The sequence below is a fragment of the Ailuropoda melanoleuca genome, chromosome 17 (assembly GCF_002007445.2).
Source record: "Ailuropoda melanoleuca isolate Jingjing chromosome 17, ASM200744v2, whole genome shotgun sequence".
In the NCBI taxonomy this organism is placed as follows: domain Eukaryota; kingdom Metazoa; phylum Chordata; class Mammalia; order Carnivora; family Ursidae; genus Ailuropoda; species Ailuropoda melanoleuca.
The window spans coordinates 3,709,650-3,726,862 of record NC_048234.1 but is presented as its reverse complement, the minus strand read 5'-3'; the positions used below and the strand labels follow the sequence as shown (position 1 = coordinate 3,726,862).

Sequence of the window (17,213 nt, the reverse complement as noted above, 5' to 3'; positions counted from 1 at the left end):
GGATTCTGGTCGTGACAGAGATCACCCAGGCTGGGTAAGCCCGGGATCGGGAAGTCACTGGATGTCTCTGTACATGCAACACACCAGCGGCTTAGACTAGACGCTCTTTGAGGTTCATCCAAATCTGTCATCCTCTTTTCACACCCCTTTGCAGAGAATCAGGCACCCCCTCGTAACCCCGCTGTACCCTACACACGCACACAGTGATACGTCGGAGACGAGCCAAGGGTCAAGGCCAGAACTGTGTCTGTCTCATTTCCTACAGGCTGGCCAGCTCCAAGTTAGATACTTGCAGGATTAAATCGTAGCTGAACAGGGATTTTTACCTGCATCACCACGTGTTGCTACCTTGCTTGTAAATGTCGTTAACCAACATCTATCATCTTTCTCATCAGAACAAGACAAGAAAGACAAGGAAATTTTTAATGGAAAATACAGAGAAAGTTTGGTGGGTTTTATTCTGTGTCCAGATAGGAAAATAAAGGAATGGGGTTATGGAATAACTCTGGGTTCTGTGTTCAAGAGTAGTTCTTAGAGATTCCGAACGCTTTTCTCTCAAATTGGGCTATTTTTAGTTACGTTTTTAGAAGTGAGTCGGTGGGCCTCTTTTTTCTTTTTTTTTAAATTTTTTGAAAAGCATCGCTAAAGATTTAAGTCTTTAGTACAGGCTTTCATCCCTCTCCCCTCTTAAAAAATGTAACTCTAAAATGGGTTAAGCGGATGTGTCGCTGGGTTTAGGGTTGTTAAAGTCACAGTTGTGCACAAGTGGAGTATCTTCTTCGTGTGTTATCAAAACAGAAATTCAGGTTATCAGATTATCTTCCTGATTGCCTGTGCCCACTCTGTTTGGGGCGGCCTCCTGGCCCCAGCCAGTTTTTGGTGGGTGCTCAGAGAATGGGGCAGTTTTACTTGGACATCAGCTGTGATAGCCAGCATCGCTCAGGAGAAACAGCAACCACGATAAATGAAGTTGAGCAGTTGTCATCGTTGTAGAAACGTAATAACTAGTAGCTGGCCCCAGTACCGTCTGACTCTGTTCACAGCATCTCTTCACAGCAACAGCACAGGCCCATGTGTTGTTCTGTCCACGAGCGAATCCCCACTCACACCTGCTCTTCAGCCTTCAGCATGCTTCAGAGCCCCCGTGAGCAGCAGCTCAAGTGGAAAGCGATGCTTACGGTCCAGACAGTCTGCCCCTGTGACTTCCTCTTGATCCTAATGACACTTGCCCACTTGGCAGTGCCTGTGTTGGAATGACGTCGCAGGGACTGGGTAGTTTCAGGGAACGTGTGGTATTCAAAACATAAATAGATAACTCTCCCTTACCAAGCCCCTTGGACGTGCAGTGTTATCAGCCAGATTCTGACCTTTAAAGAAAGGGACTCTAGACGTTGTCGCATTATTGAGAGCTTGAGAGGGCCCTTCATCGCCTCCAGCACAACCTCACCAGTGACTCAGTGTTTAATCTTTGACTCACCTTTTCTTTCTGTCTCTGAGCCAAGCAGTCATGACAATTTCCAGTCATTGAACCAGCGTTAAATTCCTAAGAAAAATTGATTTGGGGCTCATTTTAAATCACTGATGAGTTTTCTCGGCCCGTGTGTGTGAACGGGGAGATCAATTTCTCCGGATTAGCAGCAGAATGCTCTTTGTATTGGACTTGAGTCTCAGCGGTGCGTGACCTGGGCCGCCTCCTGTGGCCGGCACCTCGGGTCTCTGCTCGCATCTGCACATCGGGCATGCACCTGTGTCGGCCTTGTGTCTCCTCAGCAGCCTCCCCATGTCCGCTCACTCATGCTGGTTAGAGACTTGGGCCCTTGAAGCTCTAGCTCCTTTCAAAATGACTTCAGGATTTCTGAAAAGCCTTGTATATTTTTTAAAAATTTTCTTATAGATATGGATCTGAGAGTTTTCATTGTTCTGTTGGCATGGGTCTGCTGTAGCTTCCTCCCTGTAAATACTCAGAGAAATGAAAAGAAACTGGAAAAGGGTCACTTTTAAAAATTTTATTTTATTTATTTATTTGAGAGAGAGAGAGCATGAGCGGGGAGAGGGGCAGAAGGCGAGGGAGAAGCAGACTCCCCGCTAAGTAGGAAGCCTGATGCGGGACTCGATCCCAGGACCCTGAGATCATGACCTGAGCTGAAGGCAGACACTTATGGGCCCCTGAGCCACCCAGGCGCCCCAGAAAATGGTCACTTTCAAGAATGAATAAATATGGTGGTCACACAACACTGTGAACAGACTTAGTGCCAACCGAACTACACACTTAAGGATGATTTGTGGGGTAAATTTCATGGTACGCACATTTAACCACAATAAATTTTTTTTTAATTTAAAAAACAAATGAAATTTCACTACATGAAATTATGGTAAAGTTATAGTAATACAATTTCTAAAATTCCTTGGCATCATTATAAAATAATGTACAATACTGTCCCGTACAACCGTGTTTTATGTGGTATGGTAATAGAATCTTAATTATATCGATACAGATTAGCCTAAGCAAAATAGAGAAGGGAACAAAAATGCCCTCAAAAATTAGAGGATATCTCACAAATAAATGTAGGGGAATTAAGCATTATTGTTGCCGTATCTTATTTTTGTCATTCCTACTAATATTAGAAAAGCACAGGGTGGCTCAGTCGTTAAACCGTCTGCCTTCAGTTCAGGTCATGATCCCAGGGGACCCTGGGATCGAGCCTCGTATTGGGCTTCCTGCTCAGCAGGGAGTCTGCTTCTCCCACTCTCACTGCTGTGTTCCCTCTCTCGCTGTCTCTCTCTCTCTGCCAAATAAATAAATAAAATCTTTTTAAAAAATAATATTAGGAAAGCACAGTTAACTGGTCACTGATACATCCCTATATCCAAAGTATTGGCAATTTATTTCTGAAACCTGAGAGGAAAGTTTTCTGCCTGGAATGTTTGATTTCCAGAGACGCCCCTCTTTCTGTCATCAGCCCTCTGGCATTACGCTTTTCATATAATTTCAGTAACGTGACTGTTAGCGTATTTATCCTTCAAAAATCAAGGATGCCTTTTGCCCCACCTTGCTGCTCTGACTGCCATTTTGTTTACAGGTAATGAAGCCCCTAAGAGTTGGGGGACGTGCTTTTTCATTTTGGTCAGGCATCAGGCTCACCTTAACTGTGGTGCTGAGTCTGTTTTGTACTCGCCGTGCCGTCCTTAGCAAGGTTAAACTTCCAGTCTGTCCAAAGGTCATCCTCCTTGCGATCCAAATTTACGTCTCTTCTGCCTGTCTTTTCAGCTCTGCTTCTCTTTCTTCCGGCTGGAGCGGCTTCTGTGGTTTTCCTCCTTCATAGTATTTCTTAGCTGTGTCTTATATTTTTGGTAGCATGTGCTGGCTCCAATCAATTTAATAGCCAGATGTGCTGGACTTTAAATATTCTTCCCTCACCCTCCCATCCCCCAAAAGCACCTTTATTACCAGGTGGCGAAAATTCTAGACCTTAGGCAAATTTTTCAGAACAAGAGCCCTTTTAGCCTGTCAGTACTAAGTAAATATTTCTAAGCACTTTGCAAAGTGGAGACTATAATTGTGATACAATTTTATATGTGAAGGGAGAGGGGAAGGAGAACCATCTGGAAGGAGCTTCTCTTTGTCCTATGGCTGTTCTTCTAACCCTCACAGAGCTAAACAGAACAACCTGCCTGGGGCAGATAGAAGACCTACATATTTAAAGGCACGTATTACATGGGGTGTTTTGTTTTTTGGTTTTTTGGATTTTTTGGAAAAAGATCAAATTACTACTGATTATACCAGTAACGCTCAGAATGAACCTGATAGTTTTCCTGAGTTTTTCTGTCCGAGCAACATACAAACTTGTTTATCTGCACCCTTCATTTCAAAGAAGCCAAATCGGGGGCCTCTGGCATTGCCAAAAGCCCAGAACACTGTCAGGTTTGTAGGTAATGGAAAGTAATAAGGAGACCTTTGGAGATTTTCTGCCTACAGATTTGAGGCTCTCTATTCAACCTTTCCCCTCTGGGTTGATGGGTTTATTTAGAAGGTAGTAGTTACTCCCACAGGCGATAATATCTCTTCTCCTCCTTGCTGATGTTCCAGGTCAGGCTCAAGCTTCTGAGCTCTGGTGGGGGGATGCCATAAACACACTTGACCCTTGAACAACGTGGGCTTGAACTGTGCAGGTCCACTCCTACATAGATTTTTTTCTTCCAATAAATGCAGTATAGTACTATAAATGCATTCTCTCTTCCTCGTGATTTTTTTAAATGACATTTTCTTCCCTCTAGCTTCCTTTACTGGAAGAATGCAGTGTAGAGCACATACAACATACAGAACGTGTGTTAATGGACTGTTATCAGCAAGGCTTCCGGTCAGCAGCAGGCTGTCAAGTTACATTTTGGGGGAATCAAAAGTTATACATGGATTTTCAACAGCGTGGGGGTCAGCGCCTCTAACCCATCTTGGTTCAAGGGTCCAGTGTCATTCTAAGTAGGTTTCTCTGAGCTCACAGGCCTGGGGCAGGAACAGCCCCCAAGGGGCTTGCCTTAAAGGGCTCCGGACTGTGACAGTCAGTGCAGCCTTAAGTCATGACTCTTGAAGATGCATCTCTGGCCCTGGGTGCTGGGCTCTCCCTGTGCGCTCCGTACTCTCCTCTCTTTCCAGGCCTTTTTCGTCTTCTTTCCTGTTTTCTTTCAGGAAAACTGTCAGACTTCTGTCTTCCTCTCCTCACTGTCTTCTCTATTCCTCGTCTCAGTAAAGAATATACCTTCCAAAGGCCTCCCTCCTCAGCCTCCCCCTGCCCTCATAGCCAGCTTCCGCAAAGCCCTGGCCTCCTCCGCTCTGTTGGGTGTGTTCCAGCCAGCCACTTTGTCTCCTCGCTGTGTCACAGAGCATGGTGCCATCTGGAAGTGTGCTACCGAATAGAACAGAAGACAGGAATAGTCCAAAAGCACATTTTAAAAAATGTTGTTGTATCATGGCTTTATGATATACCCTACAGCTTACTTTGTAAAAATACCTTTTGTATACATTTTCTTGCCATATCCATGACTCATGTTAAAGTGTGTTGAAGCTAGTGAATTAACTCCCGAGTGATGCCGCGTGACTGCCTTTTTGCAAAATTGAAGACTGAAGCCACCTTTTCCCAGCTCATTTTTATCTCCTCATAAGAGGTGTTTGGGGTTTTGTTCTTTGGTCATGTTAGCAGTATGCCAACCATTTTGGTATCAGTCAGACTTCATGGAGAAGGGTCTGTCATGCATCTGGCTGCTTAGTTTGGAAAGTGGTGGATATCCTCTTTCACTTCGGAGTTCGCATTAGGGTCGCTTCACCATCTTCTAGAGACCTCTGACTTTACCTAAGTAATAAACTCAGATTGTACTTTTGCAATCATAACCATAGATGAGGCTTCATGCCCTTAGCTCTTTCTGGTAATGAAGATGTCTAGCTGCTTTAAAAAAACTTTTTTTTTAATCCCTCAGGGAGGCTCTACCAGTCAGGGGCCAATCAGGAAAAGGAGTAACCATACTAGGTGTTTCACCCAGAGGAGACGTAATACAGAGAACTTGCTGCAACACTGTCGGAAGGACGGAGGTTGAGGTAATCCAGACATTAGTACCTGTGTGAGGCAGCTACCACTCATAGACATGGGCATAGTAAGGCGCAGAAACGTATTCCAGAGCACAGGCACATACTGTTGCCCTCCTGGGACTGCTGCCCAGCCAGTGCTGGAACAGCAGGACCATGGTTGGATGACATCAGACCAGAGGAGAGCTGTCTTGCTCGTGCTGGGACCGCAAGAGAGGCTGCCATGGCCACAGCTGGGATCACTGAGGGAATTAAGAAACTTGCAGAGACACTGCTAGAAGCAGATGGGGAAAGAGAGGAAGAAGGACAGCTTTCATCCTTCTTGCTTTCTGAAGTCTTTCTAGTGCCTAATATTGGCAAAATGTAATAGGAAGCTAGCTGGCAAGGGAACCTGGGAAAGGTGGTTTCCAAACTCCAAAGGTGGTTTGCAAACTCCAGCATGACAGAACAGAGCGAAGAAGGGCAGGTATAGTGCTAAGAGACAACAGATAATTCCTGGCCCATAGGCTCTTTATGTGGGGACCATTGAGATGTTCTAAGTATCTATCTCACTAAAATCATCTGAGGTGTTTCCCCAGATTCTATTTTATTTTTCTTTTCTTTTCTTTTCTTTTCTTTTCTTTTCTTTTCTTTTCTTTTCTTTTCTTTTCTTTTCCTTTCCTTTCCTTTCCTTTCCTTTCCTTTCCTTTCCTTTCCTTTCCTTTCTTTTCTTTTCTTTTCTTTTCTTTTCTTTCTTGCTTTCTTGCTTTCATGTTTCTTCTTTCAGAAGTTCCTTATGGACCTGTTGAATTAGAAAAAGCTTTATATGTATTCTAGAAAACTATTTGATTACAGCTGTTCACCCCTAGCAACATGAATCTCAGACTTTCAGACAACATATACATTTCAATAACAAAAAAAAAAAAGCAGTGTTGTTGTCACATTGAGCTACTGGAAGGAATGATACCATTTCTACTGCTTGGCAGGTGGACCTACCATATTAAATAATTATAGATATGAACAAATGTGCAACGGTGGGGCTTCATATCTTATAATTAGATTGGCTTATATCTTTCAGTTATTTCCTTTCTATCTCTTTAGGAAAGAATGAACTGAGAAGTTATCTGTGAAAAAAGTGACAAACATAAAGGACCATGGCCCATCCCCTGCAGTTTTAGAGATTAGAAGGTAAAGTTGAAGAAACCTTCCAGAAATCAGAACCGAAGACCAGGGAGGGTGTAAAAATTAGAGGATCAGCCCAAGATCCAAACAGTAGGAATGCCACATTGAGAAAATAGGGGCAAGGAAATTTTCGAGGGAAAGAATGCAAGAGATTTCCCTAGAACTGAGGGACAGGAGTGACCATCTTGAAAGAATCCACTGGGTACTCAGCTTAATAAATGAGAAAAAGACCCATGTCAAGGCACAGCATAATGAAATTTCAAAACATACGGGTAAAAAGAAATTCCCGTAAGTTTCCGAAAGTAAGTGGAAGGGAGCACAAGAGGGTAGGGGGAGAGAATGTTCAAAGGATCTGAAATCAGAATGGCATCCAGTATCTCATGAAAAACACTGGATGGCAGTGAAGTATTGTAGGAAGGTCCTGGCAGATGTACTTTCCTTAAATGAGAAAGTTACTCTAGAAAGGGGGTCTCTGATGCCAGAAATGAAGGAGAGGAGTAAAAGAGAATTCCCTGGATGATAGCAGTGGGAACACTTGGGATATCAGCTGTGCAACAGACCAAGAGAATCACCATTCCAGAATAGATTTAGAGGTTGGGGGGAAAATAGAATGCTATATTTTCCTAGATGAAAAAATGCACTGAGAGGCTGTTGGAGAGTGTGAGATTTTGTAGCAGGGAATCTAAGCAATTGAAAAAGAAAGGCAATTATTAACTCCAGGAAAACGAAAGGTAATACAAAAAAAGGAAATATAGTTACAATGCATTACTTATGAGTGAATGTGTACATAGCCATAATAATTTAGATGTTAGTTGTTAAAATAACCTAAGTGTATGATTTAAGTGTACAGTAGATGGGAAAGAGAAGAGGCGGAGTTTAAAAGAGCTAAGTCCTCCTACAATGAAAGAGGAAATGACTATGTAATATCTAAAATTGATGGAATTTAGAGATTATGGTCTAAGCACATGATTTTAAATTGTGGAGAGTAAAAAAACTGTGGGGACTAATGATGGAGTAGTGAGAAGGGGGAGACAGATATTGCTTTTTTTTTAAGTAAATCTTTTTTATAATTATTTGAATTTTTTAGTTTGTGGCATAAATCATTTTGATACAGTCATTTTTCTTTAATGTTGAGGTCTTTAGGTTTATAGGTTCTGTTGTCTTAAGGGATAAGCTTCTAAATGGCAAACAAATCTGTTAATTAAAAATACAGAGTTTATTAAGTAAAAAAGAATTCAAGTAACTTTTGAATAGAGTTCTTTGTATACCTTTAGTTGAATATATTCCCGAAATGATGAACTACAGAAATCTCAGACTCTACTAAGTAGGTTTGTTGTTGGGAATGGTATTAGTAGAGTAATTCTGAATCTACTTTGTGTGTTAGTAGGAGAGAGTAAGTGAGTAAGTATATCAATGCACTTAAAAACTGGAGAGATACAAATAGCAAATGGGAAAAGTAAGAACGAAGTCTTTGGTTGTTAGATTTGAATTTTAAGTATCATTGTACTCATGATTAAAGAGTAATAAATTTCCTGCTTTTAACCACTGAAAGAGCCTAGAAGGAATGATATTCCAGTAGCAATGAGCACAATTACCACCCAGATTTTGATTTCTAAATACTATTTACCATGAAAGGGAACCAAGGCTTCTTGCAGAAACAGCTAATTCTAGGTCTAGGGCAGAGAAATATAAGGCAAGCCTAGAATATCTTGTGTCAGAAGTCAAGGAAATACACAAACAATGATGAAGGAAAATGAAAAGAGTATAGGAGCTGCCTTAAAGGGACATCCCGTGGTCAGATTTGGGGCAATTGAAGCAATAAAAATAATAATGATGGCAATAAACACTGGGTTTAAAAAACGCATTCATGAGTCCACATCAGTAATCAAAAAAGGCAGAGGTGATGCTGAAGAGAGGGTCTTCTCGCCAGCTAATAAATGTACAAGAAGAATAAAATTATAAAATCACCATTTTGCACCTGCCAGTATAGTTGTTTCAGAATCCTCTATGGATACTGAACTATTAGGTAAAAAGGTTATGGGAAGTGGGATATTCAGAATCTCAAATTATGACCCCACAGTTTATTTATTAATTATGAAGGAAGAAAAATACCTGAACGAAGTGAGCACACTTAGCGTCACCAGCACTGGAGACAACCTAGTATTACATGGCTCCAGGAGTGACGCAGCAGGAAGTAAATACTCCATCGTATTTATGTCAAATTGTTAACTCGTGTGGCGACTAACATAATATAATAAAAAGTCATTAAAAAAATAATAAAGTGCAAAACTAAAAAAAAAGTTGTTAACTCGGATCTGATCAAGAGAAATAGACTAGTGCAGATTGGTGGACGATCTATGAGACAACATCTTGGACCCTTTGAAAGTGTCATTGTCGTGGAAGAAAGAGAAAGATGTAATAACTGTTGTAGATTAAAGGGTACAGAAGATGCACCTTGTGATTTTCATTGGGCCCTGGATCAAAAACACACAGCTGAAAGAACATCTTTGGGACCTTGAGGAGCATTTGAATATGGACTGAGTATTAGATAAAGTTATTGTGTCAGTGTGAAAATTTTTGGTTATATCAGTGATTTTGTGCTTTCTCGGAGAATGTCCTTGTTCTTAAAAGATGCATGCTAAAGCTTTTGGGAATGAGGTGTCATGTGTTTGCTGCTTGCTTTCCAAAGTCTCAGCACAACACACACACACACGTAATACAAATACAGAGAAAATATATACCCTAATTATTATTTACTTATTAGATAATTAAATATGACAATTGTTCACCAGTGTTACATGGTGAATCTCAATGAGGGGTATGCAGGTGCTCTCTGTAGTATTTTTCTTCTACTTTTCTGTAGGTTCTAAATCTTTCAAAATTAGAACATTGGGGAGGGGAGGGAAAATATAAACAGTGAAGTTTCCCATGGATTACTGTGTTAGTTCACATTTTAATATCTAAGGAGGGAACGAATAGTAGTGAAGGTTCTAGGTGTATTGCTAATACACCCTTTCCAAGCTGGTTTAAACCACAGGAAGACTTTTAAAGATGAATGCACTTTCGTGTGGGCCTTAGGCAAACCTAGCAGATGCTACACATACAGGATCATAAGGCTCCAGCTACTCAGGAAAGCAACACCTGTCCCATCACAGGCTTTTCTCTGAAGACCTTGGCTATCAAGAATGTAAGATGCGAAACCAAAGCGTGGCCTGCCCACATAGTAAGCTTATGTGCTCCCTCAGGTGGAATACTTCGTGGACTTAACTCATCACGGGTTAGATTTTCATCCTGATAAGTCATCACACTGTGGGGACATTGTTTGGGTGTTTATCTTCTTGCTAGACCTTGATCTTCTTGAGGTCTTCCGACTGGATCTGTCATTCTGATTCCTAGCAACAGGCAAGACGATTGCCTTCGAATTGGATTTATTTGGAAGGCGACTGATGTCATGTGGGTGAGGATTTTCTGAGTTTTCAAACTATTTTGAAGGCCTTGTCAGCCTGGAAGGGTGAGATTTGAGTAGCCATAGAACATTTCTTGTGAGTGGTATGGATAGGGTACACTTGGATTTGGTCCAGTACTCTCATGTCTAGGACCCTCAAAAAGAAATACCACCTGTCACATAGGTAAATTCCTTGCATTTGGTAGCTTGCGGCAATATACTCTCCAGTGACCATCAGTCATTTTGCAAAAACTTCCACACATACCCTACAGTGGAATACTACTCAACCAGAAAAGAAATAAGTACCAATACATGCTACAGTATGGATGAACTTCGAAACATTCTAGTAAATGAAAGAAGCCAGAATCAAAAGACCACGTCTGGTAGGATTCCATTTACATGAAATGTCTAGAATAAGCAAATCCATAGAGACAGAGGACAGATCAGTGGTTGCCAGGAGTTAGGGGTTGGGGAGGAATGGGGAGAGACTCCTTAATGGGTCTGAGGTTTCCTTTTGGGATGGCCAAGGAGTTCTGCAGTAAGGTGGTAGCAGTGGTCGTACAACATTGTCGATGTAATAAATGGCAATGGACTTGCATGTTAAAATAGTAAATTTTACATTATCTGTATTTTTCGGCAAATTTTAAAAAGCCATTAAAAATAAGGGCTAATGCTTATAACGACTAATTTCTCTCGAGTCCTGTGGTTTCAAGCAGCACAAACAACTTCGGGGAAGACTGGGGGTTCCTGGTTTAAAAGTTCAAAACAGTTTCATAGAGAATGACAATAGGTTCTCCGAGTAAACTAGGTTAAGTTGGGGGCACATCTAGCTTTTGTCATCTAGCTAACAAGGAGAGGCATTTCTCTCCTTGTCACTGTCATAAAAGTGGCAAGGTTAGAACGCTGGATCTGACTCACTGTGGCTCTCGTCTGGGATCACTCATGCCAGTCAGCAAGTTAGAAGCTCCGGGGAGACTGTTCGCTTCCTGGCCTCCCGGTTTCTGAGTTTGTTTGCTTTTCCCTAGAATACTTGATTTGGGTGCATGTGAAATCAGCCCTTAAATCTGCATAGGCTGGAAGGCCCCCCATCGAGTGTTTGATAAAGTTTTTCAGTTTTGTAAAGAACAGTGACCAGATGTGGCCAGCGTTCGTGGTTTGTGGCCATCGCGTTGCTGAACTCTTTCTTCCCATGGTACCTCTCAGAAGTTCGTAACTTTCCGTGACACGCCAGAGCCTTGAGGGTTGGGGTTAAGTGGGATGGCCCTGGCAGACCACGGAGAGATCTGTGTTCCTGTGGTAACACATGACTGGTCGAGGGCGAGATGGGTAGGGCCAGGGAGGACAGGGATAGGAAGGAAATGTAGGAGATGAGCCGGGAGGAAAGGAAAGAGGGGTACTGAGGGCAAAGAAGAGAGACCCCCCCCCGATAATAAATGCCTCCCGTGTTCCCCGAAAAAATCTGCTTCCCGTACTGTGATTTCTTTCCTTGGTCTCAATAGTGAAGCAACCAGGGGCGCCTGGGTGGCATAGCGGTTGAGCGTCTGCCTTGGCTCAGGGCGTGATCCCAGTGTTATGGGATTGAGCCCCACATCAGGCTCCTCTGCTAGGAGCCTGCTTCTTCCTCTCCCACTCCCCCTGCTTGTGTTCCCTCTCTCGCTGGCTGTGTCTATCTCTGTCAAATAAATAAATAAAAAATCTTTAAAAAACAAATAGTGAAGCAACCAACAGTGACTTGTTTCTAGATTTCCTGAATTGATAAGAAATGAAAAACAGGGATGTTTGGGTTAGGGCTTTGCAGACGGCCGGATCTGTAGCCAAAGGCTAGGAAGGACCCATACCTTGAAATATGGCTTCTCCTCACTTCCGTGAAATTCTGTACTTCCCTGTGCCGTCGTTTAGAGTCAGATAGGCCAGGGCTCACGAATTCAAATGCCAGTCAGGTCAAGAACATGAGAGGTGCAGACCAGGTATCCAGCATTTGGGGGAGGTGGGTACATCATGTGCCCATCTAGACAAGATGGCTGCTCTTGAGGCGCCAGGACTCGCTGCCACCTGGAACTGTGGGCCCTGGGCTGCCAGATCAGCTGCCGCCTCTCCTTTCCTTTCTTTTTTGAGAAGAAGAGAAACCTGATTTTCTGTCAAATTTGCCAATCTTTAAAATTCTGCCCAAGTGAAAATCATCACTGCCAACTGGACCTGGCTGTCTGGCTGCCAAGTTATGACCAGTGATTGAAGTCAACAGATTACTAATATAGACACAAAGGCTGAATATGGTCAGGGGGAGGGAGTGGAGAGGCCAAAGAGTTTACCTTTAAGAGTAACATAGTTTGGTTTAAAAAAATCTGTATCACTGGGAAACCATCCATATTAGGGAAATCGGAGATTGAGAAATCATTTTATACCCTGGTGGGAGGTGGGGTGGGTGAGGTGTGACACTGTGGGTCTTAGTAGGTGGGGGCAGTGGCATGGGGTCTCTGGGTGCTGGGCAGGGGAGAACCAGGACGTGGGAACGGAGCACATAAGGAAATAAATCACTTGGGCATCAAAGACAGAGGGCCGGACTTCCACATTTACCTGGAGCCTCGTGGTCATGGGCCGGCCCCGCTCTCCCTTCCCCAAATGAAATGGGAAATGCCCCCTTTGCTTAAAGGACGCAAGGAAGAGCCCCACACTTCTGTAGCAGAAACGCTGGGATGTGAACAAGGTAGATTAACTTTGCCTTAAGCTGTTACTTTTATGTTTTGTAACTGAATTCATTGTACTATTAATCAGTTCTCGTGCTTGGGCTCATTGTTCCTGACTTGTGTATTTTCATGTGCTCTTAAAAAATATATATTTGAGAAGTTGAGGGAACACAGGTGAACTTTATTTTTTAATTAGGTAGGATTGATTAACCTGGTATTTTTCCAAAAAAAAAAAAAAAACAAAAAAACAAACCTAAACCAAAATGAAACAGGAGTAGAGAGTAGAGGCATCCCCTCTCCCCCCACCCCCGCCCCCTGCGAGCAGGAGTGGGCACAGCCAGGCGCTAGGAGCAGAAGAGAGCCCTGGGCTGGCAGATGGGGAGGGCCTGGAGGAGGGAGGGTTGCTGGCTGGTTGAGTCAGAACTAGAACATTCTATGAGAAAGCTTGTGAGCCAGCTTTGGCCAGCGTGCATGCCTATCTGTTCCCAGTCGGGAGCTGCACTTTGCCTTCCCCACCCTGGGTCCGCTGTCCATCACCACCATGCCTGCCTCCCCTGCTCTGATGGCAGAATTTATAGTCGAGTTCTGAAAAAAATGGAAAGCCGTGGAAAGCGGGAGGTGGGGTGCATGGGAACCAGTTGTGAAATGATAAATCAAGGCCTCTTTAAGGTCTGGGATTATTTTGGCATCTTTCACTTTTGGGTTCTTTATAAGAGAGGCTTTGAGAAGCCGGGATAGGGCTTAAAATGTGAGGTGTTTTTTTTTTAAGAGAAAAACAGTTACAATGATCAATTTGCTGGTTTAAATAGACGTTGGCTTCGTTGTGGCTGTTTTGCACCTAGGAGTAGAGAGAACAGCTGCCCTTAACCCCCTTCCTCTGATTTTACTGTCTCTGGGTAAACTGAGCCCCATCCATCATGCCAAGGGCTCAGTAAAAACTTGGAGTGGTTGGGAGTCTCCAGGACAACAGTTTGGCTTGGTTTCTAAGGCTACCTAGGGAAGAATTGAATCTCCACTATTTCTCGCAGTGGAGCAGAAAGGTCTCTGGTTTGGTGGTACAGATGTCTTTCTCAGAAAGCAAGCCCATCTCTCGGTCCCAGTTGTCCTAGCCACTCAGTGGCTCCCTGCGTGCGCGCCCCTGGTCTGCACATCTGTCTCTCAGAGGGCGGCAGGTCACTTCCTGACACTTAATGGGTCTCAAACCAAATTCATCACTTGCAACTGCCCCCCACCCCCCACCCTTGCCCAAATACACATCCCACATCCACAGCCTGTGGGCACTTGAAACCAGAACAAACAGCGTGCCCCTCTCTTGGGTACCTGTGTGTGGCACGACCTTCCCAGCCCTTCCTCTCCCTCTCCCCCCAGTGCCTCTGCTCCCCAGGCCAGGGTGGTTCTCACCTCCCAGCACCCACCCCAGCCTCTTCCTCCGCGTTCTGGCTGCCACCACTCAAGCAGGCCGGTTGCTGCTACTGTCCCTTCCTGAGAGGCTCCCCAGGGTCCCCATTTCTGGTCCCACTTTTTTCCCGTGCATCTCCGATACGGCCACCCCCTTGATCAGTCCGAAACCCCACTGTCCTTTGTCAAGCCGCTGGCGGCAAACCTGCCAGCACTCTAGTTTGCCCCTAGAACACAGCCCACAGCCCACGGCTCTGGATCTAAGGCCCTGGGCGACCCCTCTACCCTTTCTCCTGTCTGCCATCTTCTTCCTTTCCCCCTGTAGGAAACCTGCCCTCCCGCCAAACGGGTGATTTCCAGCCCTCTTGTCTGCTTCTGCTGCTGAGCACTTGCTCACACCGGTGGCCTTCCCTAGGTGGCCATTCTGTTTCCAGTCTTCCTCAACTCGATGTAATCATTGGGTCTTACTGTGACCAACACTCCTTTTTCCCTCTTTGCGAGCATGTATTTTTACTCTTTATTAACAATACACAAACAGGCACCTGGGTGGCCCAATGGGTTAAGCATCTACCTTCAGCTCAGGTCATGATCCCAGGGTCCTGGGATTGAGTCCCGCATCTGGCTCCCTGCTCAGTAGGGAGGCTGCTTCTCTCTCTGCCTCTGCCTCTTCCCCCTGTTCATTCTCTCTCTCTCTCTCTCTCTCTCTCTCTCAAATAAATAAAATCTTAAAAAAAAAATACGCAAACATAAGTATCTTTGGGAGAGGAGCCCTGCCTCCTTCTCTCTGGTCACCACAGGGCAGCCAAGTCAGGCAGGTGCAGGAGCTGGCGAGCCTCATAGGGAGAGTCCCTCCCTTGAACGGGTCAACCCCGGGTGATTGCTACGTGATAGCCACCTTGATTTTTCCAGGAAAGCCAGAAGTCTTCGGTTCTATGTGAAATGACTTAATTTACATTTTTTCACATCATACTGTAAAGGTGGTCCCTACCAGAGAAACATCATGCCTTGCAATTACAACTTAAAGACAACTGCATGCGAGGATCCTGGCTGGTTCCATCGGTGGAGTATGCCACCCTTCATCTCAGGGTCGTGAGTTCCAGCCCCACGCTGGGGGTACAAATAACTTAAAAATAAAATCTTTAAAAAAAAAAAAAAGGCTACTGCATGTCCACCATGGCTATGAAATAGCAGTTCATTCCATGTGCAGATACCAAACAGGACAATAATTCCCCTTTTCAGGGTGGGTTTGGGATCTCGAAAAGGAGGTGGTCTGGAAATTCAGGAACTGAACGTGGGATTCAGATGACAGAGAAAAGTAGGGCAGTGTTTTGTAGCTCTTTCCTTTTGCAGATGACTTCAGTAAGACAACCTCCCCCTTAAACCAGTAAAACCGGATGCCTTTATTATCTCCTTGTTATTTTCATTTGTGAAAATGTTCCAATGAAATGAACTTTTCGGTGGAATTTTACCAGATTGACATTAAAGGGCAGGTCTCTTTGCTTGGGGGGGAGGGAGGGCAGCACGATTACATGCTGAGAGTGTCTGTATGTGGGGGAAGATCACAGCCCTTTCCTGGCAGATGAATGAAAGGTCACGGGAGGGAACGTAGCAGCTGCCCTCTTTGATAGGCTGAGCAAACAGGAGGCACTGGCCTCCACAGGTGTTTGGGGAATTCCTATGCAGGTGCAGATTCCAAAAGAGCTCTTCTCTACAGCTTTTGGGCCTCTGTGACATAGTCGTCTTTCATTCATTCATCATACTTTTATCGAGTCCCCCTCAGCGATGCTGAGCTGTCAGGAGGGTCCCCGGGGTGCGTGGGCCAACGTCCCGTCTGCAAGTTGCTTCACATCTAGCAGGAGGGGGGCGTCCGGGTGGCTCAGTCCCTCAAGCGTCTGCCTTCAGCTCAGGTCATGATCCCAGGGTCCTGGGATCCAGTCCCGGGTCCGGCTCCCTGCTCAACGGGGAATCTGCTTCTCTCTCCCCCTCTCTTCCCCATGCTTGTGCTCACTCTCGTTCTTTCTCTTCTAAATAAATAAATAAAATCTTAAAAAATAGATCTAGCAGGAGGGATACGGAACCGTCACAAGCACAGCTGATATGAGGAAGAATGTGTTTGTGTTCCTTAGGTCGTAAATGACCGATCTAGAAAGTTAATCTAGAAAGTTAATAGTAGGGGCGCCTGGGTGGCACAGTCATTAAGCGTCTGCCTTCGGCTCAGGGTGTGATCCCGGCGTTATGGGATTGAGCCCCACATCAGGCTCCTCTGCTATGAGCCTGCTTCTTCCTCTCCCACTCCCCCTGCTTGTGTTCCCTCTCGCTGGCTGTCTCTATCTCTGTCAAATAAATAAATAAATAAAATCTTTAAAAAAAAAAAAAAAAGAAAGAAAGAAAATTAATAGTAACGAAGAGGAACTTTCCCCGATGCTTTCAAAGCTACCTGATATCTCTGTGGGTTCTTCCCTTACCTCTGTGGGCAAGTTTGATTCCGGTTTTGTGCATCTTAAATCCATGATGAGGGAAACCAGACCCGTTCCCGGGTGTTGTGGCAAAGCCCTTTCTGAGCATAGACCAGCAGACTGAATGCAAATCAGGAGTGAGGGAGGACGTTTCTACCGTATTTCATTAAGTTCCCATAAGCTTTCTAGGTTTGTTTTTGGGAGCACCTTGATTTGTTACTTAATCATGGGTGGGTCGAGGGAAAGGGGGAAAACTCTTCATTCACTCGTTTGCCTGGCCAGTGGCGTGCCACAGTTATACACAGAGGGGCAGTGTCCCACGCTAGGATTTGTGAGATGCCTGGGATCTCGGGGAGCCCACAGTCTTGTGCCTTGAGTCTCTAGCTGGGACAGTCATAGAGTCCTCCTTGAATGCAGACATCCGGACCCCACACAGTGAAACTGATTTGGGGAGTCTTGGGTTTTGTTGTCCAACGAGCACCCTTGGATGTCCT

The 17,213-nt window shown here is 44.5% G+C and overlaps 1 protein-coding gene across 4 annotated transcripts in view; it reads left to right on the top strand.

Annotated features, from left to right (window-relative positions):
• Positions 1-17,213, top strand: part of STX8 (syntaxin 8) — a 251,809-nt gene that overhangs the window by 165,861 nt on the left and 68,735 nt on the right. The window contains exons 8-9 of one of the 4 annotated variants that reach the window (XR_004621730.1): positions 5,470-5,587; positions 6,656-11,763. The exons of 2 other annotated variants lie outside the window; for them this stretch is intronic. Coding sequence is in view for 1 of the 2 variants with exons in the window: in XM_034647062.1 (XP_034502953.1) it covers positions 5,470-5,510 (41 nt within the window). In the remaining variant the exon portion in view is untranslated. Of the gene's footprint in view, positions 1-5,469; positions 6,073-6,655; positions 11,764-17,213 lie in introns of those variants that run through there. One more of the 4 variants, XM_034647062.1, reaches the window with a different exon arrangement.